The sequence below is a fragment of the Labrus bergylta genome, chromosome 6 (genome assembly GCF_963930695.1).
Source record: "Labrus bergylta chromosome 6, fLabBer1.1, whole genome shotgun sequence".
Taxonomy (NCBI): Eukaryota; Metazoa; Chordata; class Actinopteri; order Labriformes; family Labridae; genus Labrus; species Labrus bergylta.
This window is the reverse complement of record NC_089200.1, coordinates 10,234,873-10,262,802: the sequence shown is the minus strand read 5'-3', so window position 1 is coordinate 10,262,802 and position 27,930 is coordinate 10,234,873. Positions and strand designations below refer to the sequence as shown.

Sequence of the window (27,930 nt, the reverse complement as noted above, 5' to 3'; positions counted from 1 at the left end):
TATTTATGGTGGTTATGAAAAAAAAAAATCGTATGACGCAAAACAGCCTCCGTGGGACATTCAGCTAACGCACCACTTGCGTTAGCTACTCCTCTTCATCATTTCATCACAAATCATCCGAAATCAATGACAATGAGAAATGATTGAATGATAACAAGCTTAACATTCAGTGGAAAGGGCAGGGGCTGCACAAAGGGGATCATTGTTGCCTGCAGATGCCCGTCAGTGGTGCAGTCGTCCTTTGAAGAATCTCCAATCGCAGCGCATAGCGCGACCGATGGAGGGCGGGGCTTGGTCCCCCCACCCCACCCCCCACCCCCCCCACATCTCTGCTCCAAGCCCCGCTTTGGAACCGTGTCCCATTGACTAGACGGCGACAAACCGAGCAGCGTTTCTACAACGTCTCTGAACCCAGCACCATCAGGGTGGACCGGGGATGACTGGGAGCTCGGGTGTTTTGAATTCTTAGTGATGCGCACCTTCAGGAGGTCACAGTCTGGACAGGTATGAGACCTGTGGCGCTCGTGGATAAGGGACCAGCAGATGTTTAGTGGATCCTTGTGTGGATACAGCTCCATATTGCACTCTTTCACCACCAGCAGGCCTGGCCCAGTTCAGCTCCACATGGATGGATCCCGCTGTAGCAGCTGTACTCATGGAATACAAACCTCATGTTGGTGAGCATGCCTGCCTGTCCGAGTCCAGCCGCCTCAGGGATCCTCTTCTCACCCCTCTCCTCCTGACACAGCCTCCCTTCACGGACATCCCTTGGTCGCTTCGTACTCTCTCGCTATGAGGACGACTGCTCGGTGATTCGGTGCCTCTGCACACCTTCACGGACCGGAGACCGCTTATTTTTGGAATCAGGCTCTTGTTGGGTACACGGAGGATTTATCTGCGCGGTGGGCTTTCTTTGTGTCAAAGGGCTTAACGCAGAGTGCGCGGACAGCAACAGAGCGGGGGCTTTGCTTCACCCGCTGTTGCGCCCAGCTGCTCTCTTTGTGGCCGGGCCGTGATGGCAGGCGGCCGGCCGGAGGCGCAGGACCACCCGCCTGAGAACGGCTTCACCACGCTTGAGCACCCGGTTCCCCGGCTGCTGCCGCACATCGACGGCTCGGTTCTGCCGTCTCTGGGGGGCTTTGGGAAGCATCAGAAGCAGCTCGTGGTCCTGACCTGGATACCGGCTTTGTTTATCGGCTTCAGCCAGTTTTCGGATTATTTCCTCCTGGCGCAGCCTAATGGCACGTGCGTGCAGCCCCTGCTCAACCAGAGTAACTGGACCTCTGCATCCCTGCCGGTCACTGCAGCTACGACCGCTCTGCATCTGACAGACAACGGCACCGGGGACGGATACGGCGATGGCAGCGCTCTGCTTTGCGCGTGCAAGGAGTGGAGGCTCGAGCTGCAGACGGGACTTAGTCAGAATGTGGTTACCAAGGTAACGAGTGATAGACCTACAGTGTTATCTCTCTGATAGAGAAAGAAAGCTGCCTGTTCATCACCATCACCCTCCTCATCCTCAGCATCTTCATCCTCACTGACAGCATCAGTTCAGAGCAGAGCCGCATGCACCAACACAGCTGATTGACAAGTTACCCACTGACCTCAATATGAGAGGATGTGTGAATGTGTGAATGTGTGTGTATGTGTGCGTGCGTGCGTGAGAGAGAGAGAGAGAGAGAGAGCTCAGAGAAAACAGCATTGGATGACTAAAATCTAATGCTGTAGGATGCACAGTGTGTGCTTGTGTGTCTTTGTGTTATGAAAGGACTATTTTTAGACTCTTTAACAATTATGCATGAAAATTGCAGATTCTCACACAATCACACGTAGAATCAAATTCACGTTTAATCACACAACACATTTAACGTGTTCATGGATAAGCAACGACATGTCAACATGCAAAGCTGTCCCAGATCCAGAGAACCAGCTGGGATACATCAATACACCTTCTTCTTCCATCCTGATACTGATTCAGAAAGCAAGACCATAAACTGACCCAGATACAGATTATGTAAGAGAACCCTGAATAACTGTGGTAACTGTTAGAGGAGAAACGGTGAAAGTGAGGTCATGTCCTTTAGAGGGACAAACTCTATTAGTGTCAATGGATAAGCTCAAACACAACACAAGACTTTATCCAAGGAGGCTTGAGTTAAATGTCCTGCATGAAACCCCCAAAATAACGTTGACTTCTTTAAAAACTAAGACCACTAGTATAACTTGCCGGTATATCTGACCCACATTCATAATGTACTGTAACCAACAAAAAGTGGCATATCTATTTGAACCAAAACCACAATATTTTTCTAAACTTCACCAAACTGAAACTACGCGTTTGTCCTTTGCAAACATGAAAATGTGACAACGTGCTGCATGCTGTAACTGTACCGTGTTAGGAAATGCTGCTGTAGGTCACAGTCGATACTAGGAAAAAAAATCACATCTATGGTCTTATGCGCAAAATCAATAGTGATTACTTTATTGAAATTCCGATTTACAGTTTGCTACCTGTTTTTGCAGATTAAAATGTGAATATGTTCGAGCATTTGCAGCACTAAGTCACTGACAGAATCAGGCTTTTTATGTGTCTTTTGACATAATCCTAGTCTGACTCAAAATGTGACCTTTCCTTTTCTTTTAGTGAAGTGGGGTCACAAGGACTTCTGGTAGATAAATCCTGACATGCCCTTTTAAAAAAAAAAAAATACAAAAGTTTAACAGATTTTTAAGGCTAGAGATCTAATTAGATGAAATGTGTTTGTAAAAGGTCAAAATTGCATGTTCCTATCATGAGAAAATTCCGCTGAAAACTCTGCTCGTGGCTCGAGTGCTTGAATGATATCAGTTTTTTCAGCGCTAATAGCCCATACATGATAAACGCACACTGATGGAGTACTCCGGCCATTTAACAACCTAAAAACCATCATTCATGAGTGTTAATCACCTCCTTTATTCTCTCCGTCTGAGGCTCAGCGGGGACTTCTGTAAATCACAGTTAAACTCAACACTTTATTCTACTGTTTCTCTCTGCTGGGCTCTTCTTTGTGGACACTTTCAGGGATGGTGCACGAGTGTGTAGAGTACACATCCATATGTGCCCTTGGCTTACTTTCAGAAAGCTGAGAGCTGCAGCGGTGTGTTCACTGACCCATGTGCTCAGAGGAGAGAGTGCAAAGCTATTGATTTCAGTTATTATAGATACACACCCACATTCACACACACCGCTCTTTTCTCTCACACACACATACACACACGCCTTCACTTTTTCCCTACATGACACACATTTGAATATTTCAAAGGCGTTGTTGGCATGTTTGCACACTCATCAACCTTCATGAATTATCAACACAGTGAGTCAGAGAGTGAAAGACTTTGACAGACTTCTGTGCAGCTGATGTGGCTGATGTTTACTTCCCCGTTGTCTCGCTGTGGGAGGTTTTTCTCTGAATACATGTTGACTGGTTTCCCCTCCGTCTGTCCTTGTGTCTCTTTGCAGTGGAACCTGGTGTGTGACTCAGCCTGGAAGGTGCACATTGCCAAGTTTTCTCTGCTGGTGGGCTCCATATTTGGCTACCTAGTGATGGGTGTCATGGCCGACTGGTAAGCCGCCTCTCCTGTGTCAGTTTTGTGCCTCTTTGATTTAACTCTTGATGATAGATTTTATCCTTAGGGTATGAATGACTTATATTTTGTCTCCTTCGTTTAATTCTAACAACAGAGTTGGTTTGAATGTGCAGATTTTTAGGTCTCTATTTTCTGAAGTTTTCTGCCTTCAAGCAGTTTGAGTTTTGTTTATATGTTTTTTTTAACATGTTTTCTAACCCAAATGTATTTAGAATAATTGATTTAAGCTCCAAAGTAAAGTCAATTGTGGAGAGACAGCCTGAAACTATGAAACACCATCCTCTGTGAGAGTTCAAAACCATCTGAAAATGTCTCTTTGGCCATTCCAGGAGCACAAGGATGATGTTTTCAAATTGCTTCTAATTTGGTCAATACTTAAAAGAAATTAAATACGTAAGAATAACAGACTTTTCCCATTTTAACAGTCCTTCATCTAGCCCCATCTAGGCCCCTAGCTCTGCAGAATGACTGGTTATGGTGATCATTTCTATTATATGTTAACTGGAGCAGCGTCTGGTGTGCTGACTTAGTCTTTCTTCTGTCTTTGGATATATTTTCCGTCAAGCACCCAGTACTCATGTGCGTGCTGTTTTGATATTTTTGTTTTAGCAGTCAAAGAAAATACATAAACGGTGGAACCAGGAAATATTTAATCATTTTTTCTTTAAAGACAATTAAAACGATTTATTTACTTATTAGAAAAGTTGGCTATTGATTGTTACTGCGGTTGGCTTTCAATCACTGGACTAGTGGTTGCAGATTAAGTGAAGAAAGCTGGACTAAAGGAACATATGTGACCACTTGTGAGATTAGTTTTATACCAAAGAGAAAGTTGGGGAAATTAGTGAATGCTACAAATGATTTGATATCGTACCTGCATGAGGCTCAATGTCCTAAATATTCCAGCTAATCAAGAGACGTTACTGTCTATATCTTTAAGAACTATATCTTCTATGGTTTGGGGTCAAACAAAAATTGGGTGGACTGACCCTTTAAGACATGCTGTCGTCACGTCTGCAGTCAGGGAGCCATCTGAGCTGCAGCGTGGGAAAAATAAATCCCTGCATTGTGTTTAGAATCAGTTACCACGACAACAATGTAAAGAAATGCATGGGCCACGCCAGGCCTATGCTCTGACCTGACCCATTGACCTCCAGAGCCCCCCCCCCCCCCCCCCCCCCTCTTAAGACCAGGATGTCCACAGTGTCAGAGGGGGCACAAAGACTGTAACATCCCCCGTTATCCACCTGCACCACCAAAAGCTTTCATCCCTCACTTTGTAAATCTCTCTCTCTCTCTCTCTCTCTCTCTCTCTCTCTCTCTCTCTCTCTCTGCCTCAAAGGTTTGGTCGGCACCCAGTGTTGATTCTGTCGGTTCTTTTCATGCTGGTGTTTGGTCTGAGTGTTGCCTTCTCTGTAAACGTCACCATGTTCAGCACCTTGCGCTTCTTTGAGGGTTTCTGCTTGGCGGGCCTCGCTCTCTCCCTCTACGTGCTCAGTAAGTACATGCTTCCACCTCCTCCTGAATGCTTTTTTTTCCCTCGCTGCTGTGCTTCCTTCTTCTCGCCTTGTGTTCAATCTTTTGCTGTGTTTATTTTAACCATGCTGAAGTAATCTAGATCCCTGGAGTATACTGGGAGTCAATGATTGTCCCAGTTTCAAGCATTTAAGCACTTCAAATGTCCTGATTTTCCCCCCAATTAAACTATTACACTTGTATCTACACTAACATCTCATTTATCATATTACCTTACTCAGTATATAAACACAACATTGTGATGTGCCTGTCAATCAGGGTGTAAGTATGAGTTATGCACATGCACACACACACACACGCTGCATTCATGGTTTCCATGGAGTTTGAAGAATCGCCTTGTTAAGATGCGCTAAGCACTAATATAATTATCCCCCGCCCTGATCAGGATGCCTCTGGTGCGTGCTTAATCGTATAAATGTGCTTGTGCGTGAATGTGTGTGAAGTGTGTTGCTTTTAGGGGGTTTGAAAAAACGTGGTCACGCTGTTGACCTACTTTTGAGCTTCTTTTGGAATAAAACTTCAGAGAAATATTTTGCCTGGGTCCCAACATTAACAAACAATTATCCCTGCCAACTGTCCAGAAAATCCCATTACCCCTAAAGTTCATCCTCACTTTATGATAATCTTTGAATATAGTCGTTTTAATGTCTCCTGTGAGTTTATCTTTTTGGTGTTTATGATACTCTCTCCTCTCCAGTATATAAGATATATACAGTTCCATTATATAAGCTTTCACATTGAAAAGAAAATATCCTGCACACTCCTCATGCTCGGCATCACCAACGTGTCTGTCCCTCAGAATCTTGGTCAAGTGTAGGGACCGCTGATAAATCTGTGATGCTGAGCAGGGTGAAATTAATAATTCAAATAACTTAATTTATCTGTTAGATGGTAAAATGGACTTGAGCTTGTTTAGCGCTTTTCTAGTCTTCTGACTACTCAAAGCACTTTTACACCACAGGTCACACCTACACATTCACACACTGATGGTAGATGCTGCAGTGTAAAGTGACCATCAGAAGGAACTAATCCCATTCATACACATTCATTGGCCACCATCTAAGCAGCTGGAGCAATTTGGGGTTAAGTGTCTTGCCCAAGGACACATCAGACATGTGACTGTAGGTGTTGGGGATTGAACCCCTGACCTTCTGGTTGAGAAATGACCAACTCTACCAACTGAGCCACAGCAGCCTGTTCTTGTTAGGAACTTCATTTGTGTAAAAAAAAGTGTGCACACAGCTCAAATGAGTGACAGCTTAAAAAACAACACACACAAACACATCACATATCAACATCCAAAGTGCAATCAAAGAGTCCTGAGTGAGTGAAGCTCGTATGCCTAAACAAATGATGCATGACAGATCAGCGTAAAATAATACTAAAGATTCTAATGTGGGTTAAAGAAGAAAAGACAATCAAGCTAACTCGTGAAATGTGTATAAATGTGAAAAGTGTCTTGGTGATTGTTATGAGAGGTTAAAAGAGTATAGTTAAGAGCCTGATGGATGTGGGCACAAAGCTTGACGTTGCTCTCGTAGTCCAGAAGCTGAGCGATCTGTACATAATGTAGCTTTTATGTTGTTGTTGGTACACTAAACTCCTAAATCTGCAACTTCATTGACCTTACATTTGAGGTCATTTAAAATACTAAAAAGAAATCAGAACATTATCTTTCTGAATGGCCTGTCATCAAATCGACTCCTGAAGTCAACACAGAGATTTAAAAACTCAAACTGAAGCAGGAGGACGGGTTGGGTTGGTGCCACGGACGTTTGTTTGACAGCAGAGATTTCTGCTTGGATTGGTGACATAGGAGCAGAGTGTTGGTGGATATTATGAATAATGGAAAAACCTGTGTAGCTCACGCTGCCATGCTGGTTCAACCTTTGGGGATCCGTTTTGTGAAGCCAACAAACAAACCCTTGTTCGTCTTTGTGAGTGGTTTGACGACTGGTAGCAGCACATCCTTTTACAGACCTTCATGTCATGTGGTATGAAGATAGTAAGGGCTGCATTTCTTTAGGTGTTTCTTAATTAGCACGTCAGATGATAACGGGGTATTTTGGAGCTAATTGAACAGTTTTTTTTTTCACCATTATCTTCTTAAATTCTCGAGGTTTGAGGTGAGACGTCGAATCTGTGGGTGCGTTCGAATTGTCCCTCCTATCTCCTTTCACTATCCACTTTACCTTAACCCCGGGGAAAACGTCATGAGGTTAAGGAAAGATGTTGGGAGAATTCATAAAGGACTTAGGGAAAGGCGATCGCGTTGCTCTGACAATCCGAACACATTTCCACTAGGCCACGTCATTAAATGCGACGGGCCGGCGGAGGTTAATGACGTGGGTCTGCCGTGGTGAAACTACAATGTTCAGAAAATAGACTACTAAAACCGCATCTAAAAAACTTTCCCCTGTGCCTTCTTACCGGTGAAATAATCCTAATCACCACAAGGTTGGGATTGAAATAAAAGCAATATAGACTACCAGGCTACAAGTAACAAAAAGGGAAACCATCAGCTTCCTGTCCAATCAGAAATCAACATCAAAATAAATATGATTGTATGAAATTAATTGTTACATTTATGTAAGATATAGCCTACACATAATGTTTTAAGCATACAAATGTACAACTGCACAAAGCATTCTTAAGAGAATGAAATACGTTGAATAAAACATCATCTGGATAAAAATGTCTCTTATCTTTTTATCCCTTACACGATCTGTGTCACTTTACGGTCATCGTTAATGTCTGTGAACGGTCGGATGCGCGACTCGCTTTAAGTGTTGCGGCCGCAAGGAATTGTGGGGCGGCATATCTCATCTCCTTCGGTAAAGGATGGTCCAGTGTATCCTATGCTAAAGGAGGTTATAAAGGAAGCACTGACCCACCTTTCATTATCTTTTAGAGAATTCGAACGGCTCTTATCATGGCCGCCACTTAAATGCTTCCGGGTCACTTCACTCAGTTTGGGAACCTTCCGAAGCAAAAATGACAATTCGAACGCACCCTGAGTGGAAATGATTCCCTCTATCTCCTCTATACGTCTTCAAAACAGCCTGCAGCCAAGGTGTTCCTGATAAATGACGACAAACTCATCACATTTACCCCCAAAGAATGCTCTTATCCCTTTCTGCTTTCCCCTCTGTCCTCTCCCCCCCCCCCCCCCTGCTGCTGTCCCCCTCTTTCTCACCCTCTGCAGGCCCTCCTCTCTTTCAGCAGATTAGTCATAACATTATGCATGTCGGAGGGCAGACTTGGAGCTGGGGGGTGGCGGGGTAGGTTTTTTTGTCCCTCTCAGCAGGGGGTTCCAGATAAATCTCAAGCTGAACCGCTTCTAAAAACAAACAAACAAAATGGACGCCTTCGAGCCGTCTGCCGAGGAAAGGAATTTAATCTGTGATGTATGCAGGGGGCGAACACACCACAAACAGAGATGTGGCCATTTGAGTAACGGGCTGTTGTAAATGTGACACACGGTTTGGATTCATAGCCGTCTTATATCAGGGGTGGGAGATAAAGACAACAGTATTAACAGAAGGGCGGTTGAAGTCATTAAAGGATTAAAGTGATTGATATCCAGCTAAAACTTCAGTAAAAAAAAGCGGCGTCGGTCAAACATAAACATCTTCAGGCATTATTCTTTATTTAATTTTAAAGACGTCTCCGCAGTTGAGATTAACAAAGATGAACACCTTGGTGGACATTTCTGAACTCTTAAATCGGGCTTTCCCAACCTTTTCCCATGCCAAAAACTAACAACCTTGCAGCCCATCCGTCTGTATCTCATCCATGCGTCACATGTCCAGCACAGACGTCACCCCTCGGTTCCTGCAGGGGGCTTTGGAGTCCCATCGATGGCGGTCTCCATGCTGGAAATCCTGTCTCAGCCTAACTTTCAGTCAACCTAACGACAGGCCGAGAGCTGGAGCTGAGGCGGGTTTTAAACCTCTTGATGAACCGTTACATCGCTCCCACCTGTCAATCATGTCAGCTAGGCGCTTAAATATGGATAAGACATATCATAAAATCAAAACGGGGTCGTTCAGATACGATCTTCAGAACCAGAAGAATAATCAGCTCAGCTCAATCAATCCTCAGTGGTGAAACAGTCAGAAAACAGGAACGCTGTTAGGACTCACTTTTGGATAATAGTCTGTATTATTAAGATTTATGTTTGGTTTCAGTGGTGTCTTTCACATAACTGTTCATTTAGAGCGCTCAGTATGTGTCTCTACGGTTTGTTCATTCGACACACACACAGAAACTCTCTCACCTACACACATTTTCTGATATTACAGGCTGTTTGCCAAACAAAAATACCTGTAATGGGAGCCCATTTCTGTATATGTCCCTTGTTTGTGTGCTCGGTGTTGGCAGTGATGGGATAAGTAGCTCTGTGTGTTCAGTATGTGTGTGTGAGTGTGTGTTCGGTGTGTGTGTGTGTGTGTGTGTGTGCTGGTATGGTGTGAGAGAACAGATTGTATTCCTGCACTTTGAAGAGCAACAAAAAGGTGTTGGTGTGAGTCTGTGTGAGGTGCAGATGAATACAGTAGGAGGAACGGGCGGCTCGCTGCCACAGAACAACTCGCTTTGAAGTCACATCATGACAGCCGATAATAGACGCTGCCTTCTCATTCACAGTAATAAAACAAGAGAACGAAAGAAGAACAGCCTATAGTTGCATCCTGACGTGATTTCAGTGCATGATGTGTGTAGACATGCAGCTCAGATCGGACCCTGAATATGAATCTTGTCATTACCTGTCGTCTTTGTTGTTGTTGTTGTCGCTTGTGAAGAGAGCTACATCAGTCACCCTGCAGGAGAGGGAGGAAGCAGTCCATGAGTAATTTGGCAGAGGCAGAGTGTGTCCTAAGGGTGCCTGTTCTAGCCCACTACAGTGTGTTTGACATGGGGGGAAAAAAACGACTGAGAGAAAGTCCAACCTGCAGATTTAATTTAACAATGGTAACACCCATGTTGTGTGGAAACTTTCTATTTTTTTTTAAAGACAATACATTATTTTAAGGGCAATGTTGCAGTACACTGATTCTAATCGTACAACAAAGACTGAGAGTAGAAGAAGTGTGTGCCCGTACACAGAAGATGTGTTTTACATTTGCATATTTCCGTGCACATTTTCAAAAGTCTCTTTGATAGACGACATGGAAAAAAACCTTTTTTTAAATGGGCCTGGCAATTAAAAAAGGAAACACAGGACTGAGATAACACAAGCTTAAGACTTCAAATTCAAAGGAAAAGTCAGTTAACAGAGTGACAGTAATAGATCTTGTTATTCCAACGGAGTCTTCCATCAAGGTCAACCACTAACCTTTAGAGACGGGACCGAGCCGATCTAATATCGGTACCGGGTCTGATATTGAAGTAACGTGCGTTTTGGTTATCGGACTGATGGCCTCATTCCACAACACCGATCAAGAAAGATGGTCCTCTCACTTTGAAGACGTTCAGACTGAACCGTAAAGAAGCGTCCACATAATCATCTCCATGACGACATTCAGATGAGATGGGATACCTCTCACGATATGTTCAAAAGTACAATTCTTACACTTCAGTTTAAAAGATTGAATTTGAAAAACCTGACAGCTGTTGCTACTTCCTGCAATGCTGGGTTAACTACAGCTGTGTGTAGTCTCATACATGCTACCAACAACAACAACAATAACACTGTTAGTTATGATTTAAAAATATCTGAATCAGTATCGGTATCGGTGCATGTGTATAGGAATTGGAACTGAAAAAAAAAGGGGATCGGTGCATCCATCCTAACCTTCTTAACTCGAGAGAGAGAGAGCATGAATTTGTGCATTCTTGAGGTTGTAAGACTTTAAGATCAGGTCTGAGATCTGGGAAATTGATGACATCATCCCTGATAGGCGACACATGAAGTGAAGAGATCACACATGTTGTAGAAAAACCAGAACATGAAACAAAATCATCCTTCTTTTTTAGACTTGCAAAAACTTTTTTTTTTGCATGCTAAGATCGTGTTCTTGGACAATGGGAGGTTTTGTTTCATGGCTTTTGTTTCTCTCAGTGTTGGTTAAAAAAAATCCTCGTTTCCCCTTTTACTATTCTGCTGGGCTACACTTAAACTAGGGAACTGTGTAATAAAAAGGGACAGATTTTTACCTCCTTACACCCATAATGGAAGCTCTTTAACATCACAGGGATTGCTCCTCTTCAGCTCCAAATGTCGTCCTGAAAATGTCCTCTAATGTTTGAACACAGCATCATTATCGTCGAGTCTGTGACGGCTGAGGCCGCAGGAGGAAGCAGATCAGACAGAGGAGCAGGAACAATATGCACGTATCTTGCATATGTGATGCATTATGGATGATTGTACAGTTTGTATTTATGTATATGTGCTGTGGTTGCATCGTGCTCTTTCCCCCGACAAAAAAACGCTCTCCTCGCCTTTTCTTTCCCTCCTTCTTCACCCTGCCACTTTAAATGCAGCGCTGAATCTCTGTTTCTAAATCCAGAAGCACTTTGGCCCTTTCCATTTTCCCTCTATGCTTCCCTCGACTCTCCTCTGCCCCATTCCCCCCCCCCCCCCCCCCCCCCCCTTCCTCTCTACCATTTTATTTCTGCCCTCACTTTCTCATTTTCTTGAGGCTCATTTAAAATCTCTCATCATTCGGTTATCTCTCTGCAGCACGCAGCACATAATGAACTCCAGAAGAGATGTCAGTAGAGGCTTTAGTGTGCTTTGCTAATTTTAAAACGTCTCGATGTGTGTGTGTTTATGCATGTTGTGCACATATTTAGATATTACACCAGTTCTGCACAGGCTTATTAGTTTGTAATGTAGCACCTAAGGGCCATCCTGTGAGAGCTGCAAGAAAACAGCCTCTGTTTCCTCGCAGCTTGTTCCTTGTTTTTCTCTACAATCCAGGAAAGTACACATGTACATAATTCAAAAACATTCGGAAAAGTTCTCTATTGATGCATTCGTTGTTCAGGATTTAAAATACTTAAACACAAACCTTTTTAGTTTCACCCTCTCATGTCCTCTCAGCTCAGATTTACTGCAGTTAAAGTAAATTAATTCCAATGACGACTCAAAGTCATAGCAGGAAAAAAAACACATCAAGCATCCATTGAATCTTCTTAAGCCACTGCTGCAGCATGATTCACGTCTTTGCCATCGATCCATGAGCTCAATGTGTTCCCACAACAATCACTGCTTCCCCACCATGCTGTCTGATCTATCTGAGGAACAAACTGCAGTTTTCAGTGTTTTCAGCTCTGCTGGGAAGAAGCTGGGCGTTTGGACGGAGTTATGGACCTGAGACTTGGACTCAAGCTGTGATAAGTCAAGCTGAGAAACAATCCCGGGTTAATGGAAAGGCATATTTGCTGCAGTGATTGGAGCGCGCTGCTTCAGGTTACATGACCTTAGAGTTTCATTGACACTAAATCTCTGCAACTGCAACAAAGGATCACTTATTATTATTATACCATTTTCTCATAAAATCCAGTCGTTCAGCTTGGATTTTCCCTCGAGGGGTACTTGAGACTTGCACATATATTTGACTTGAATTCTCCACAAAAGACTGTAGAGCAGTTCTGAGTTGAAGCAAACATCAGCGGGGGAGCAAATTATGCTGCAGGAGTTATTGAAAAAGTTTCTACAGAAGTTTTTTTTTTGTATTTCGGCTCCCTCAAAAATGGTGTCAACACTTGAATCCATTGTTCGTGATGTGAATCCCAGCGAGACAAGAGTTTGTGTAGCGGGCTCAAAAACACTTTCAGAGACACTTTTCAAGGCCGTCAGGGAGAGTGCAGTCGGTACTCCAAAGAATGAGGTTTGTATGGACTCAAAGGAATAAGGCTGCAGTTGTTTTTACACCAAGGAGACAAGGTTAATATCAGTGCTTTTACCACTTTATCACAAAGACGTGGTGATAATGAAGAGAAACAGCCAGTATGTGGGTGTGTGCTTGTGTTTTTATGAGCTGCAGGGGATGGATACTGCTGACTCAGCAGGGGGAGAAGTACTGCCATGTCACACTGTGCCCTTGTCAACACACTGTTTCAGCTTCCCTCCCCTGCATCTCTATGAAGTCACCCACTAAAGCTGTCCCAATCCTCAGAGGAGTTCAATTTAGGACAGAACCGCAGAAGAGGGGTTCTGCAGGGACGGCAATGTCAGGCAAAAGTCTTCCAAATATAAGTACAAGGACACGTAAAGTTACCTAACAGGTTAAGTCATTATCAGCTGAGCAAGTACGTGTGAGACGATGAATATCCCAAAGTGCTGACTGTGTTAAATTATGCGCCGTCTTTATTTAAATTTGATCACGTCTCCTCTCTCTCTGTCTTTTGCCATCAAGTATAGCTGTTCTGAATAGACTTCACTCTCCTTTCCAACCAGGAACCACAGTGTTTTTGTCTGCATAATAATGTTAAAAACGATCTTCTTAAGTGTGTGTCACCACCTGCAGCCTCCCCATACATCCACACACACACACACACACACACACACACACACACACACACACACACACACACACACACACACACACAGGCTGGTTCTCAGTGTGCCAATTGTCTCTCCACTCTGCTCTCACGCCTTAGGCAAGGTTATCAAGGGAGCAGCAGACAACAGAGAGGGAGAGAGAGAGAGTGTAGTGGTGGTGTCAGCCCGTTTGTCATCAAAGATTACTTTGGTCATCAGATCAGCTGCTTTTTGTTGCCTTCTCTTTGTTTCCAGACTCCCTTTCTTCCATTCTAGTTTTTTTGTTTTCCTCCGAATCTGTTCGCTTTCAGTTGTAAAGACGGCAGAGAAGCTGCTCTGCGAAAGGAGGAGGAGGAGGAGGAGGAGGGAGGGGGTAAAGAGAGGAATGGGGGATGGTGGCTTTACAAAGGGCGAGGGAGCCACTTCAGCCCTGATGAGCAAGAGGGAAGAGTGGGCAGGAGAGGGGGGGTGGGGGGGGGGGGGGGGGGGGGGAGTCAGCTCACAGGGGGGGCAGTGAGATAATCAGCACAAGGAGAACCATTCTCTCACTCAGCTGGAACAAAAGGTCTTTACCAGTGTGTGTGTGTGTGTGTGTGTGTGTGTGTGTCAGTATCCCAGTAGAGTCAGTGGGATAAAAAAACGTCCCAGGAGAGTTGGGGAGTGCTTTTTGCTTTGTTAGGCTGGTTTAGGGATACATTACCATTACCAAGTTACAGTTGATTTCTCGTGTGTGTGTGTGTGTGCACGTGTGTCTTACAGTCTGATCCATGCATATTGACTGCTGTAAAGGGCGGCGCCGGTAACACAGACTGTGCTGTGTTCGTCAGATTAGGCACACACAAATTCAGCAGCGGTTGAAAGTAACACAGTGCAGTAAATGTATAAAAGAAAGTGAATGTACTTCACTTCAATGCGTTCAGTGTGCCTGTTCCTCAGTTAGCCTACATTACAGGTAGTCACTCAAAGATGTTGATGTATGACCATCCCAGTGAACAGAATACACGACAGCCACATGTGAACGGACCTAAATGTCACCAACCCGTCCCACATGCTCGAGGTGAATACTCCTGGCACAGTGTTGCCTTTTCTTTCCTCTCATTGTCACTCAGCCAGGAGAAGGATCCAGATGCATATGTTGTTTAACATATTGTAAAATGTAAAATGCTGCTGTAACACCACAATTTCCCAGTTTGGGATCAATAAAGTAATTCTATTCTATTCTATCTATGTTGTGCTCTCATACTCTGTGTGGGTCATGTAATATGACTGCACTTACTTTTGCTCCAGGCTAAACCAGCCCTGAGCACAGTTACCTTTTGCACAGAAGCGATCATATCGTAATACTGGAATCCTGGATAGTCGAGGATTTTCCCAGAGACCTCAGAGGTTTTGTGGGTCTTATCCAGCAGACTGATCATTCATGTCTGCTCAAATGTTGAGTACCACACTTCACCTCTGCATGGGCTTGACAAGAACAATTTGCAGCTATTGTTGAGAAGAATGGTCGCATCGATTAGGCTTGGGGGGGGGGATCGTTAAGTGTATCCCTTGTCGAGGATCTCTGCTGTGGAAAATGTAAATAATCGTTTTTCTGCAGAGTGCAGGTCATCACTTTGTTTGCCGTTTCAAGAGCTTTAACATCAGGTGTGTTCATACATGGTGGATTTGTTCTTGGCAGATTTGACAAGTTTAAAAATCACAACACGCCCCCTTGCTTACAGTGCTGTGATAGATCACTACGTTTTGCGATCACATCATATTCTTGCTAATAAGCAGGACTACTGTCACATCGTCTGAGGTGGTCTGACCACTTTTTCTTGCCAACTCAGATTGTAACAAAGACAGAATCCTCTCGTTACATCGTGGTGTTACTTCTGTTACTCAGCTGAAAGGTCTAAACACGTTTTACACCAGCGGCTGATGGACTGATGCAGATAGACAGGCTGAAGAGAGAGAGAGAGAGAGACAGGCAGGTGGAGGATTACGGGTCAGTGCAATTTCCTTTATCTGTCTTGCTTCCTGCAGGGAAGGTTTTAGGAGACATTAACTGTAAAACTGTCCGTCTGAGGCTTAAGGGAACAGAGATGAAGGTATTTCCAGTAATACCTTCATTTTGTCTTTCTCAACCTTCCTGCCGTGTGTACAAGCCGAATCGTTTTTATCTTTGTCATCTCTCGGTGTCTTTCTTTGCTTTTTTTTGTCCTTCCCTCCGCCCTCCTCCATCTGCCTTTCCTGTCTCTCTGCCTGCTTTTTGCTGCTCTTTATTATCTTTCCTACGGTGATACCACTACTGAATAGAGGGACTATTTTTTGTCCTTTGAGAGGGAAAGTAATTTGTATTCTGCCCATCTCTCCCTGCTGTCCCCTCCCCCCCCCTCTTTCTCCACAATAAGAAGTGATGCCACATGAGGCCAGGTTAGCGAGTTTCCCCCCTCCCTCCCTCCCTCTCCTGCTCCCTCCTCTCCTGCTCCCTCCTCATTCACCAACAATGGTCACCTTCAAAAAGACCTTGCCATATGGACCAGACCATCTGGACTGTACCATGTTACAGGCGGTAGGGGATGGACTGTGAGCCCAGAAACTCTCAGTGAGCAGCTGAAGCGGCTTTAAAAACCTCAGCGTGCAGTCCATGCTAAGTTTCTAAAGACGTTTGTTGGTGTTAAACTTGTGTGTTCTCATGGGAACGATCAGTAATAGTGCCCTCAATAATTCAGAGAGTAAATTCAATACCAGCTCCACCATTAAACAAACACACACATCACACTCTTCCAGGCCATTAGGGCTGCTGTTAAGTTTATGATGGTAATCACATCCACAGAAATGTCCACACACATGATGCAGCTAATACATAATTCACTGGTCTCCACTGGTGCGATACAAGAATCCATATTTCATGTGAACCTAATCTCCCTCTCCTCTCTCTCTCTCTGTCTTCATTTTAGGGATCGAGCTTTGCTTGCCAGGCTGGCGTTTCTCCATGACCATGGTGGCCAGTTTTCTGATGGTGGGCGGGCAGCTTCTGATGCCAGGGGTGGCTGCTCTGTGTCGCAATTGGCCCAACCGGGATGACTGGCAGGTCCTGCAGATCGTGATAATCAGCCCTTTCGTTCTGATGCTTCCTTACGTCTGGTGAGCACCACCCTCTGAGGAATTCCACAGCAGGGAGGGAGGGGGGCAGATTCTTCCTGCGCTGAGCCAGGCGATGGCTTGTACTGTACACACAGCGCTACACAGAGCTCAGCTTCTACTTACTAACAATACTGCCTTTCTTCTTTTGTTCTTCTTCTTCCCCCTTCTCTGTTTTTCCTTCTTGCTTTGACAAATCTTTGTCTTTGTCTTCTGTGTCAATGTCCCTCTCTTCCTCTTTTTCTTCCCCTTTCTGCAGGATTTTTCCCGAGTCTTTGCGCTGGTTGCTGGCAACGCAGCACTACAGGCGGTCAAAAGTCATGATGCTGCGCATCGCCAGGAAGAACCAGGTTGACATGACAACCGAGCCGAGCGGAGTTCTCGCAGGTGAGGGAGATTTCCAAAGGGACTTCAAACAAAATGAAACATTCAAAATCAATCTCCCATTGAGTTTTTCTTCGTTTTTGCATACAAATATGTTTTATTCTCCGTCCATGTTTGAGCATGTTCCAATACCTGAGGCATCAAATTCTGTCGCTCATTAAGATGCAAATAGCACCGTAAAGTGTCGACAAGAGACGCAAAAACTTAATTTGACTTCAGTCTCAGATATTCTCATTTATTGTCTGAAGATTACATCGCCTCTGGGAGTGATGTACGACTTCTCAGGGCTTGCGATGCAGCCAGCAGTTTGAGGAAAGGGACTTCCAATAAAGACTTCCTTTTCTGTGCGTTGTCATTGGTTACAATCCCACTAGCAAGGCTGCAAACAATATGCACGGTGCAGCAGTCCCAGTATAGAAACACCACTCCCCCCTCCTATTGGCTCGAGGTGAATTCTCCGGAGAATATCCTGCTGCGTTCTTACATCGGCTCACTCGGACTTCCTGTGGAAAAAATACTAGGAGGTCTGGCAGGAGAAACTCTGCGTAACAGCTGTTAGACTGAGAAAGTCGGCTTTGGATGGACCTTTGGGGGTATGTTTTAGACCTTTTTAGTGTCTTAAGGTAACAACACAGACCGTTAAGACTTTGACTTAGTGTTGGACGGGCAGAAACATCCATGTGACACGTAACAAACACTATCTCATGCGTCTGAATAAAACACTTGAGCTGATCAAAAACGGAGGTATTTGATGAGCCTGGGATGAATACATGTTGCTGTGTGGTGTTGCAGCTGCTTCTTCATGCATGATGAAATAGACATGCAACGAACATGAAGACACACATTCCCATATCAAGAATCTGAAGATTTTTTTGTCTTCATGGGTGTAAACATGTAGTTTTCAATCAGCCTTTGCAAACTCTTCATATGATGAAATGCTTATGCAATGGAGCAAACACAAACAGACTCTTTTAGATCTTTCCCTGGTGGAGAAATAAACTCGGACGTCTGCAAAATCCTCCACATATGACTATAACAATCAGAGAGTATTCTAGCATTTGTGATTCTTCAAAAAATAACAAAACCGAACGATATTAAATCTACATATTAAAGGTACTAAAACTCTGCATTTCTCCTGGATAAAAGACTTCAGCAATCAGCGAAACGATCAAAAAAGTTGATAATTATTTGTCTTGCAATCGTGCAGTCCTTATAGAAAGGACATATTAGTCATTTGCATGACTTAGATCTCTCCCTCTCTCTTCCTCCCCTGCCTTTTATGATTGAGTCAGTGTGTCTGCTTCTCCCAGAGGCCCTGCAGACAGGTAGATGATGAGAGAGTGGGCAAAGGGATGTCCTGTATCTTTCCAAAGGTCCCCTGGCACATGAGCTTGTCTGTCCTTGAGGTTCCCCCCAAAGCGGCCGGTTTTCTCATTACCTCCTGAAAGGAAAAGGTCTCAAAGGTGTGCGTTTCATGTTTTCCCCACCAGAGCTGGAGCAGGAGCTGCACAAGAAACCCCAGAGGACCTGCATTGTGAAGATGATGAGCACCAGGAACCTGTGGAAAAACATCGTGGTGCTGTGTGTCAACTCGTAAGTGTGCCGTGGGTTGTGGGTGGGCGGATTCTTTTCTAATCAAAGACAACAGTGTTGAGAGAGCATGAATTACTCTTGAGCTCATCCCCACGAGAGAAGTAAAGACGTGTAGCTGACTCTCCCTCCTTGTCTGCCTTCTTATTATTCCTTTTCATGTTTTTTTTCCTGCAGGCTGACAGGTTATGGGATCCACCACTGCTTCGCCCGCAGTATGATGGACCCCGAGGCGCAGCCAACAGCTTTGTGCCATGCGGACTATTACACCATGGCCGGCATCGCTGTAGCCACCTGCCTGGCCGTTTGCCCCGCGGTGGGGTTGATGGGTCGCCGTGGAGGGCTGCTCACCTTCATGATCATAACAGCCCTCGCATCACTTCTACAGCTGGGCTTACTGAACCGTGAGTAATCACAGAGAATTACACAACATCGCTAATTTACTGCTTGCTAGGTCAAGAAACTTATCGGCCGGGTTTTACTTATGTACTGCTGAAAATTTGTAGAGAATTTCAGACCCGACTGCCCCTGAAATCATCCTGATTTGGCAGTTCACACAGTTCGCACCTCACAGCGGGAGACTACTTCTGTTTTCACATACTGAAACTCCTGATTATATCTAGATCATTTCAGGAGGATTGCTCTGGAGATTTCCTAACCTGGTAGTTCACATAATGATCCTCACAGCGGGAGACTATCCTTCTCAGACAGGAAGGGGGGGGCGGGGGGGGTCTTGCAATTGTGAAAGCCTTATAAGCCTTTCTAAAGCTACACCTACACACAGTTAAAAAAAATGGTATGACTCTCTCAAAATGTGTGTTAACCTTTGGCAAACTAGGTCTTTAATTTGGGATGGAAGTAAACAAGAGCTGCTTGTCCTTTCTTAGCCGGCGCCCATTGATTTAGACGCACATATTACAACTTTTGGAGTCATACTCAGTAGCTGTAGCTAGCAAAATAAACCATGTAAGTTACCCGAGATGTTGGAAAATACTGCAAATCTTTAGCTGACACTCAAGTAGTTTTTTGCAGATTTTTTTCCAAATTGCACGAGGAGTGATGCTCTATAGTCATGATGTTTACACTTACTGATGCTATTATCATGCTAACAAGGTAGCTAGTCAACATTAAAAAGGAGTAAGGATGAGAGTTCCGGAGGAGGATCTTTTTATCCCTGGTGTTACTCTTTGGCACTACATGGAGAAACATGCTACGTGAAACCACATTTAGGCAAGACAAATAAGAGATCCATGATATGTTGGACTCTTGAACAATATGTAACCAGTTTGTTTTTGCACATATGTGTGAATCAGGTACCAGGACAGAGATGCTAAAGTTACCCGTTCGCTTACATAAGTGCTCTTGAACATTTCCTATGACGTCACTGGTTCATTAAAAACAGCACAGACTGCAACTCTCTGTCGAATAGCAACTCCCCCCATTCTCCCTGTTTTGACCTACATATGCAGCACAGAAGTCATTATTTCAGGCTCCAGTGATAAACTGCTCTGAGTTCTCCTGAAGGCTGTTTTTCATTCTGCTCGTCTTGAGTCAGCACTGTGCCGCCGCCCTTGGTGCTGACTAATGACATGTTCTGCTTTCTTTCCTCCCGCGCCCGCTGACGGAAACCAGTGATTGGGAAGTACAGCCTCCGCCATGACACAGGTACAGTTTAATGATTCAAGATGCAAAAAATAATTCAGAAAAGTAGCACATTATTTATTCAGATCCTTGTGTCCTGCTGGCTTTTTTTTAATTATCTGCCTGGGCTTTGTGGTGGTGGCAGTTTTTCTGGTACACTTAAATGTCTTTTTCTTCTCCTCTGGGCAGTTCTGCGAGACACTCTGAACAGGAAGTTCTCCGTGGCATTCTCCATCATCGGCATGTTCTCGTCTCATGCGGTCAGCACGCTCAGCATTTTCTTCTGTGCTGAAATCACTCCCACTGTCATCAGGTGAGGCAGGACGCTCATAAACACGAAATACGAGACTTAGGGGAGCCGTCTTACTTTTCATTACACCCACACATACAGCTGCTGATGAAGCACAGTGGGGGGAACAATAACTTCTTATTTGCAGCCCATACTCAACTCGATTTATTACATGCAGTTTAATTGGATTCTGCTTGTAATAAAACACACTGTAATGTCCACAAAAACAAAAATATGTTGAATATTTAATACAAAAACCAAGAGAATCAATGATTTTTTTGGAGGGCAAAAATCTCTCTTTGAGTTAAATTAAGATTTCAAAGTCACATCTTCTAGAAGAGAGAAATAGTGTGTGCACGTCTAAGCAAAATGCATACAGGTGCAGGACGAAAGAATGTACTTACTGCCGAAAAAAGAGAAAAGTCTGCATGCTGTTCAGCTTCCAATGAGCAACGTTTCCATCCAAAAGATCCACTCAAATTTTTCCCCTTGCTGGTAAAATTGATCAGTAAGATTATGTGAGTAAATGGTACATTTAAATGATTTCTACAAAGTCCTCTCTGTACTGTATGTTACTAAAGCTCTTGTTCTCGTGCTGCTTCTTGGCTCCACCTTGTGGTGTAGTTTTGACCGACAGGCCCTGGTGTAGTGCAGGGTATATGCAGGTATTTTTCAGTCTCCATAGGGTATACCCACTTCTAAATCTCCTCTGAATCACATCATTAATTGATGGACCACATTCAGTTTGATGCTGCAATTCCTAAAATGCTGAAGGGATGACCCTCCCTACTCTGTCTCTAATTGGCTAGCATGTGCACTAACTAAATCTGCCAGAGGAGTGTTGTGTCACTGTTAGTAACAGAGGCCGTTTGTCCTCTGCTGGACGGGACACTTAAAAAGAAAAATTAAGAGTATACCCACTTCTTCAGGCACCACTACACCAATGGTGATTTGTGACTATAGATGTGATGTCCTTGAAAAGGTTCAGTGTGCTTTAAATCAAAGAGTGTCGTCCAAAGGTGCTAACAACCAAGACGGTGTTTTAACCCAATGTTTGGTTACATGTGAAAGAAGTCATAAGGAAGGGGGAGACGGGGTGAATGGATAATAGGGCGTTAAGGTTCACACTTTCAGAGCCTTTTAACCAAAAGTTTACTTTGAAGTTGACGAGGCGTGAGGGGGCTAATGTCTCCGTCTCTATTGAGCCGTTCATCTAAAGCGTACTGTTCCTGTTGATTGTTTTGGTGAGCCTAGAGTACCTGAGTAATTTACCTGCTCCACTTGTTCTCTTACCTTTGCAGGGGTGGAGGGCTGGGCCTGGTCCTCGCCAGTGCCGGCTTCGGCATGCTCACTGCACCCATCATGGAGCTCCACAACCAGAAGGGCTACTTCTTGCACCACGTGATCTTCGCCTGCTGCACGCTGCTGTGCATCATCTGCCTGCTGCTGCTGCCGGAGCCGCGGGGCCATCCTCTGCCCGAGAGCCTGGTCGACGGAGAGACCTTCACCCGGCAGACCCTGCTCCATCCAGGAGAGCAGCACCTCCTTCTCGCCAAGGCCGACGGGGACTACTCCAGGGTCCACGACACGCCCTTACACCTCTCAGCCACCGGGGGCGCCACAGTGGCTGTAGCCACCGCTCTGGCAGCGGTGCCTGCCTCGTACGCCCTGGCGACTGGAGGCGAGATTATTGGAAATCGTGCCATAGCCAATGGTGTGTGAGCACCATAGCAAATAGTCTACTACTGTGCTGTTAATTGCTCAAGCATTAACATGACTCAACAGGCTTTGAACTTTTCAACAACAACAAAAAAAACCTTTAAAAAGGGAAAACAAAATTATTCGGATGAACCAAATGAACTCTTTATTGTTGAGGTTTGAGGTGGCGACGATAGTTTCAATTTGTGTAGTTTTTAGTGACTATGATTCATTCAGGAGTTGCCAAAAATATTGTACTGGACTAAGTTTGTCTGAAGTCGGTGTGCGTTCAATAATAATATGAAAGTGTTCGGTGATTTTCTTGCACTGCGGTCCGCTCCGTCGAGAATGATCCACAGGGAAAAGAAGCAAGCGAGAGAAGATGCAGCGTAGAGCAGCTTTCCATGACGAGTGCTTTTGTGAGATTTTTCTGTTTGTAGTTTTGACTCGTTGAGGGAGGATCCCACTGCATCCTGTAACTCTTTATAAGTTCTTTTGCACTAAACTTCAGAGACACAATCAAGTGTTTGTGATTTGAAGCCAACACATTGGAGACGCAGGGATTGGCTAAACCACTACCACTCTTTTTTTGCATGAAAGGGCACAAAAAAAAAAAAACGTTTTACATGTTTTCTCTAGTTATTTGTGTTCCCTCTTCTAGAAGTCCAATGAGGCACTTTATCCTCAGAGGTTGAGGTCAGTGAAGACACTGATTATTGTTGTTTTTTAAAGGAAGCATTACTGCTGTCGGTGTGGGTGTATGATGGTTGTCTGATGATGAAGAGCAGCCGGAGACCTTGGCAGACTTTATGTGTAGCCTATAAAGACTGAGAGTAATGCAAAGCAAATCTGAGAGTTGAACGGACATCAGAGCGTACCGCTGTATGTCTTATGACACATCTTGGCATTTGAAGGCTTTATCATGACGGCTCTGTTCTTTTTTTCAAAAAACGAAGCAGAGAATGTAATTAAAGAAAAAACCAGTATTTATTTTCATGTCGTGCCGCCAAGGGCAAATTTTTGTCGCTTGAAATACCTCCTTAATTAGCAGAGATTTCCACTCCACCTCCTCACTCCTCGTCCTCTGTACCGTGGTAACGTCGTAATCCTTCTCCTAGGATGTGTTAACTCTAGCCAGAAAGCACAATATTTTACAGTTTTTTGAAATAAACGTTTGTGAAGATTATAGAGTAGAGCAGCCTGGTCTGCCCTGGCCTAGTCGTGATTAGTGTACATTTATACACTTTATGTAAGTATCCTTTAGGACTGCAAAAAACATGTGCGCTGCGTACACATGTGCCATATTCATAATGTACGCACCATACTTTTATAGGATATAAGAACATCAAATAAACCATGCCATGATCCATGAAATGTCCCTGAATCCACCGTTCCCAAACATTGTTCATGTTTAGTACTCAGCACGTATTTCAAACCCCCCGTATGGTTTGCTAGTTTGTATGTTTTCATTAGTAAATCACTCCGAGAGAGAGAGAGAGAGAGGAAAGAAGTCAACCACTAATGCTGTTTTCTAAGTGTTATTTTTTTAATATGATGCATTTGTACAAAAAGCCATAGGCCTACATGTTTTGATAATAAACCACTTAATTTATTATGTCAATAAAAGAACACTTGATGTGACTGTTTGTGGTTCATTATGTCAGAGTGCATTTACAGTATCGGGGAAAAAAAGGGGCAGCAAACGTTTAAAAAAAAAAAAAAAAAAAAGAGACGCTCAGGAAACGATGATGTGAGTTCAGAAGTGCTCGGGGTGAAGCTCCAGCTCCTTTTTGATCCTGTTCTCCACCAGAAGACCGAGACTGGAGTCCGTCATGGGAATACTGTAACTCACAAAAACCTGCTTTTTGGTCCTCTTCGCTGCAAAACAGACAAATAAAGACGATTAAATCACTTCCCAACACTCAGGAGTTTAGATTAAACATAAAAGTGTTTGTTACACAAATGAACAGCCATCTGAGCCACCAGGCGCTCCATGGTTATCTTAGCTTAGTTTGTTTACTTAAATGCTGTCGTGGCAATACTAGTGTTGCAGCACTTGAAATCGGTCTCGGTTTCTAGTCCAGTCCTGAGACCACTTCTTGAAGGTTCTCAGTCTCGTCTTGGAATCGAAAGCATTTTTACTCTCAGACTGGGCGGACTCCGGACTTTTTTTCTTTTGTCTTTTGACTGTCTTTTTCTGCCTTGACACAAAGTTGAGTTTAAATCAAATCTGGTCAAGACCACCACCGATAGGCTGTTTTTGCACGTCATCACTTTGATAAGACGTTTCTAAAAAGAATAAATAATTTAAATTCATTCATAATTTGATTTTTACCCCCCGGTTACGGCCTCAACCTTCCTGTTGTTATGGTCTAAGTGAGTGACGCCCCCTGCACATAAAATGGTGATTTGTCAGTGATATTTATGGTCTTGGTCTTGTCTCGGTCTCGGTCTCGCCCCCGCCGTGGTCTTGGTCTTGACTCGGTCTCTGTCTTGGAGCACTCTGGTCTCAGGTATGTCTTTGTCTCGGTTAGTCTGGTTATGACTACAACACTACTCAATACCAACAATACTCCACAGCCTGCCAGAGGCTTCTTTTGTTTTTTGCACATGACAAAAAGTTACTGGCTGTAACTGGCTGTGTGAGGTATCACTTTGCGTAAACAGCTTGACATCTGAAACCTAACAAAGCGAGGATCATTCATTTGTGCTTCCTAAGTAGAGACTTTGAAAACATATCTCTGTATCCAGCTGCATACACAAACTGACAAAACCCAACAAAGACTTCACAAGTCTGTCTTTGGAGGATGACTCCACTGAAGCAAGTTTCAAGATGCACATTATTTATTCATTGAGATAAACTGGGACCAGCAGTCGCTCTGAAAAACAGAACAAAAATCTGCAGCAACATCATCAGATAGTCTGCAGTAAAGATTATTATGGGATATTTCTGCCTATGACGTACACACATAATCAGGATAACTGCAGAGAGTTTTACAGCCTTTAAATCACTTTCCAGCATGAGGGCGATAACAGAACAGTTTAATGTATGCACACATTCATCATGCAGCGTTACCTAATCTCTGAGCCAAGGAGCTTGCAGCAGTATTGGACGGGTCCCCCATGACTAAAGTGGATAAAGGCATCGAATCCTGCAGACAAAAAGCAAGAAGGAGAACAATGTAAGTCCCTCTGCAAGGACGCAATAATTAACTCTTAACTCCTAAATGAGTCATCGCTTTCTTAAACATCCATGTTTATTGGTTTTGGACACATTTGGGACTTTTGGGGATTAAAGACAGTTGAAGTGTTTTTATGTTTTGTGTTATGAGGACCCCCTCTCATGCTCAAATACTAGTCACTACGACCATTAGTCAAGATTATGGTCAGGGTCCCCACTATTCAACAGACATTCAGGACGACATGACAACTTTTCTCACAAGCTGAATTCGTCCAAATCACAAAAAAATGTGTCCCACCTGTTCTTTCTGGTATTATGACGTGGACGGACAAATGGACAAACTCCATTTTATGTTACTGATAAAGTGCTTCAATGTCTAAATTAATGTCAATAAAATAATCATCTTTTATCAACCTAACCATGTACCAACAAATGAACTGCAGCAGCCTTGTGCGGCTGCATCAACAGTATGAGGGGTAACCTTTATTTTTAGAAGATACTTTGATGTAAATATTTTTTTACACTTTTCTTTGCAGGTTATTGTATTTAAAGGGGACATATTAAAGATAAATCCACTTTTACTGTGTTTTTGAACATATATTTGGGTAACCTGAGGGTCTACTGACCAACAATATGTGAAATAAATCCATCTAGTCTTTTGTTTGTGGTCTGCATAAGTCTTACAACACAGAGAAAAATGCTCTGTTTCAAATTTGCTCTCCTTGTGATGTCACAGTGGGATTCTGGTAAAGAAAACAAAAAACTCTCCTCCCCAGGTATCTCCACACCCAGCCTAGAGCTAAACTTTTGCTCAGGTCCACCATTTATATTCTCTCTACAGAGGAGTAATGTCTACCGGGAAAACTTGCATTTAAAGAGACACACACACCAAAACGGAGCGTTCTCAGAGAGCTGGTTTATACAGGGTCACAAACCTCCTCTGGTGCTTGATTCATGTTATATTTTGACCAAAGCACAGCACAGATGTTTCATTTAGATCATGGATGGGCAACTTTGGTCCCAGCAAGGGGCCACATTCATTTAATTCTCACTGCCAAGGGGCCAAATTGTAGAATACAAAAAAGATTGCAGTCAATTATGTCTCAAATGTATCTCAACATATACCAGTGATCAAATATTATTATGGACAAATTTCTGGTTTTCATGATTTCATGGCAGACTTTCTCATCTTTTCTTCATGTTTCCAATTAATTGATATGTAAAAATTGACCTGAGGGCCACTTTGAGGGTTGATGGGGGCCGCATGTGGCCCCCGGGCCGCCAGTTGCCCACCCCTGATTTAGACCACAGGAGACTGTTTGAAAAGGTGGAGAAGGGGGATAATAATATGTCCTCTTTAAGTCCAGTGTATTGTTACAACATCTATATCTAGGCTACCTATCCACAGTAAATGTGAAAACTGAGATCAGTATTGATTTCTAAACTACCTGCAAGACACACCTGGTGTTCTTCCTCCGTTTTGTGCATAACTTTATTCAGCAGGAATCATTCAGGTGTGTTTACTCACAAATTTGCTGCTCATGGAGACCGCCAGGTTGGACAGCACCGGAGTGGATCCGACCCACAGGAAGAACCCCCCGCTGAGCTTCATCACGTGGAAGTGAACGACCTGCTCCGAAATCTTCTCCGAGAAGTTGTGCACCGTCACGGCATCGGACGCCGCTCCGTTCAGAGTTTCAGTCATTTTCTTTTTTTTTTTGTTCAAACTCAAGCTGGCTGCAGGAAACAAACCATCAAATCACAAACTCATGCGAGCTCACTGTAAACAGCAACAGCCACTTCCGGGTTTTGCAGTCTAGAGCAACCGATCGCCGATACTCAGACTGAGGGAGTAGCACAGGCACAAATGATCATGCGCACTGAGGCTACAAAGAGTGACACAATATTAACTGTTAAAATTTCACAATAGTCATGAATCAATATCTGAAAAGGTCCCAATCCGCCCTTTGTTTAATTATGATCCACTTTTATTTGATCATGTATCCAAAACATTAAAGATAGAGTCAGAAGCTTTTTCCTAAAACATGAAGTATAGACTCAAACTAAAGTAAAGCTGCTCAGTCATCACTTCTGGGCCTCCATACATGTGTGGTGGTGATTGTATCTACAGAGACCCTGTCCTCTAAGTGCATTTTGATGTTTTTGGTTGACTGGGTGCTGCCATGTGATTCTGTTGGTGATGAACCAATTGCAGAACTGCAAATTTGTGGAATTCAGAAAATCATAAATGCTATAAGTTATATTGGCACTTTAATTTTGCAGCTGGTGAAGATAGAGCTCATTTCCACATCTTTATAAACTTCTTTGACCAGCAGGACACCCCGTGCACAGCCAACCTATGTTCTCAGG

The 27,930-nt window shown here is 43.8% G+C and overlaps 2 protein-coding genes across 2 annotated transcripts; one reads left to right on the top strand and one right to left on the bottom strand.

Annotated features, from left to right (window-relative positions):
* Positions 1 to 334: 334 nt before the first annotated feature.
* On the top strand, positions 335 to 24,020 carry LOC110000862 (solute carrier family 22 member 23). The gene is made up of 10 exons (XM_020656229.3): positions 335 to 1,438; positions 3,500 to 3,603; positions 4,970 to 5,124; positions 16,594 to 16,780; positions 17,037 to 17,164; positions 18,652 to 18,754; positions 18,929 to 19,155; positions 20,384 to 20,416; positions 20,582 to 20,705; positions 21,983 to 24,020. The coding sequence occupies exons 1-10, from the start codon at positions 1,016 to 1,018 to the stop codon at positions 22,401 to 22,403; spliced, it is 1,905 nt and encodes a 634-aa protein (XP_020511885.1). The 5' UTR covers positions 335 to 1,015; the 3' UTR covers positions 22,404 to 24,020.
* psmg4 (proteasome (prosome, macropain) assembly chaperone 4) lies at positions 23,902 to 27,391 on the bottom strand. The gene is made up of 3 exons (XM_020656241.3): positions 27,089 to 27,391; positions 25,456 to 25,531; positions 23,902 to 24,257 (listed from the first exon to the last, which is right to left on the bottom strand). The coding sequence occupies exons 1-3, from the start codon at positions 27,263 to 27,265 to the stop codon at positions 24,136 to 24,138; spliced, it is 375 nt and encodes a 124-aa protein (XP_020511897.2). The 5' UTR covers positions 27,266 to 27,391; the 3' UTR covers positions 23,902 to 24,135.
* Between the last annotated feature and the right edge of the window lie 539 nt (positions 27,392 to 27,930).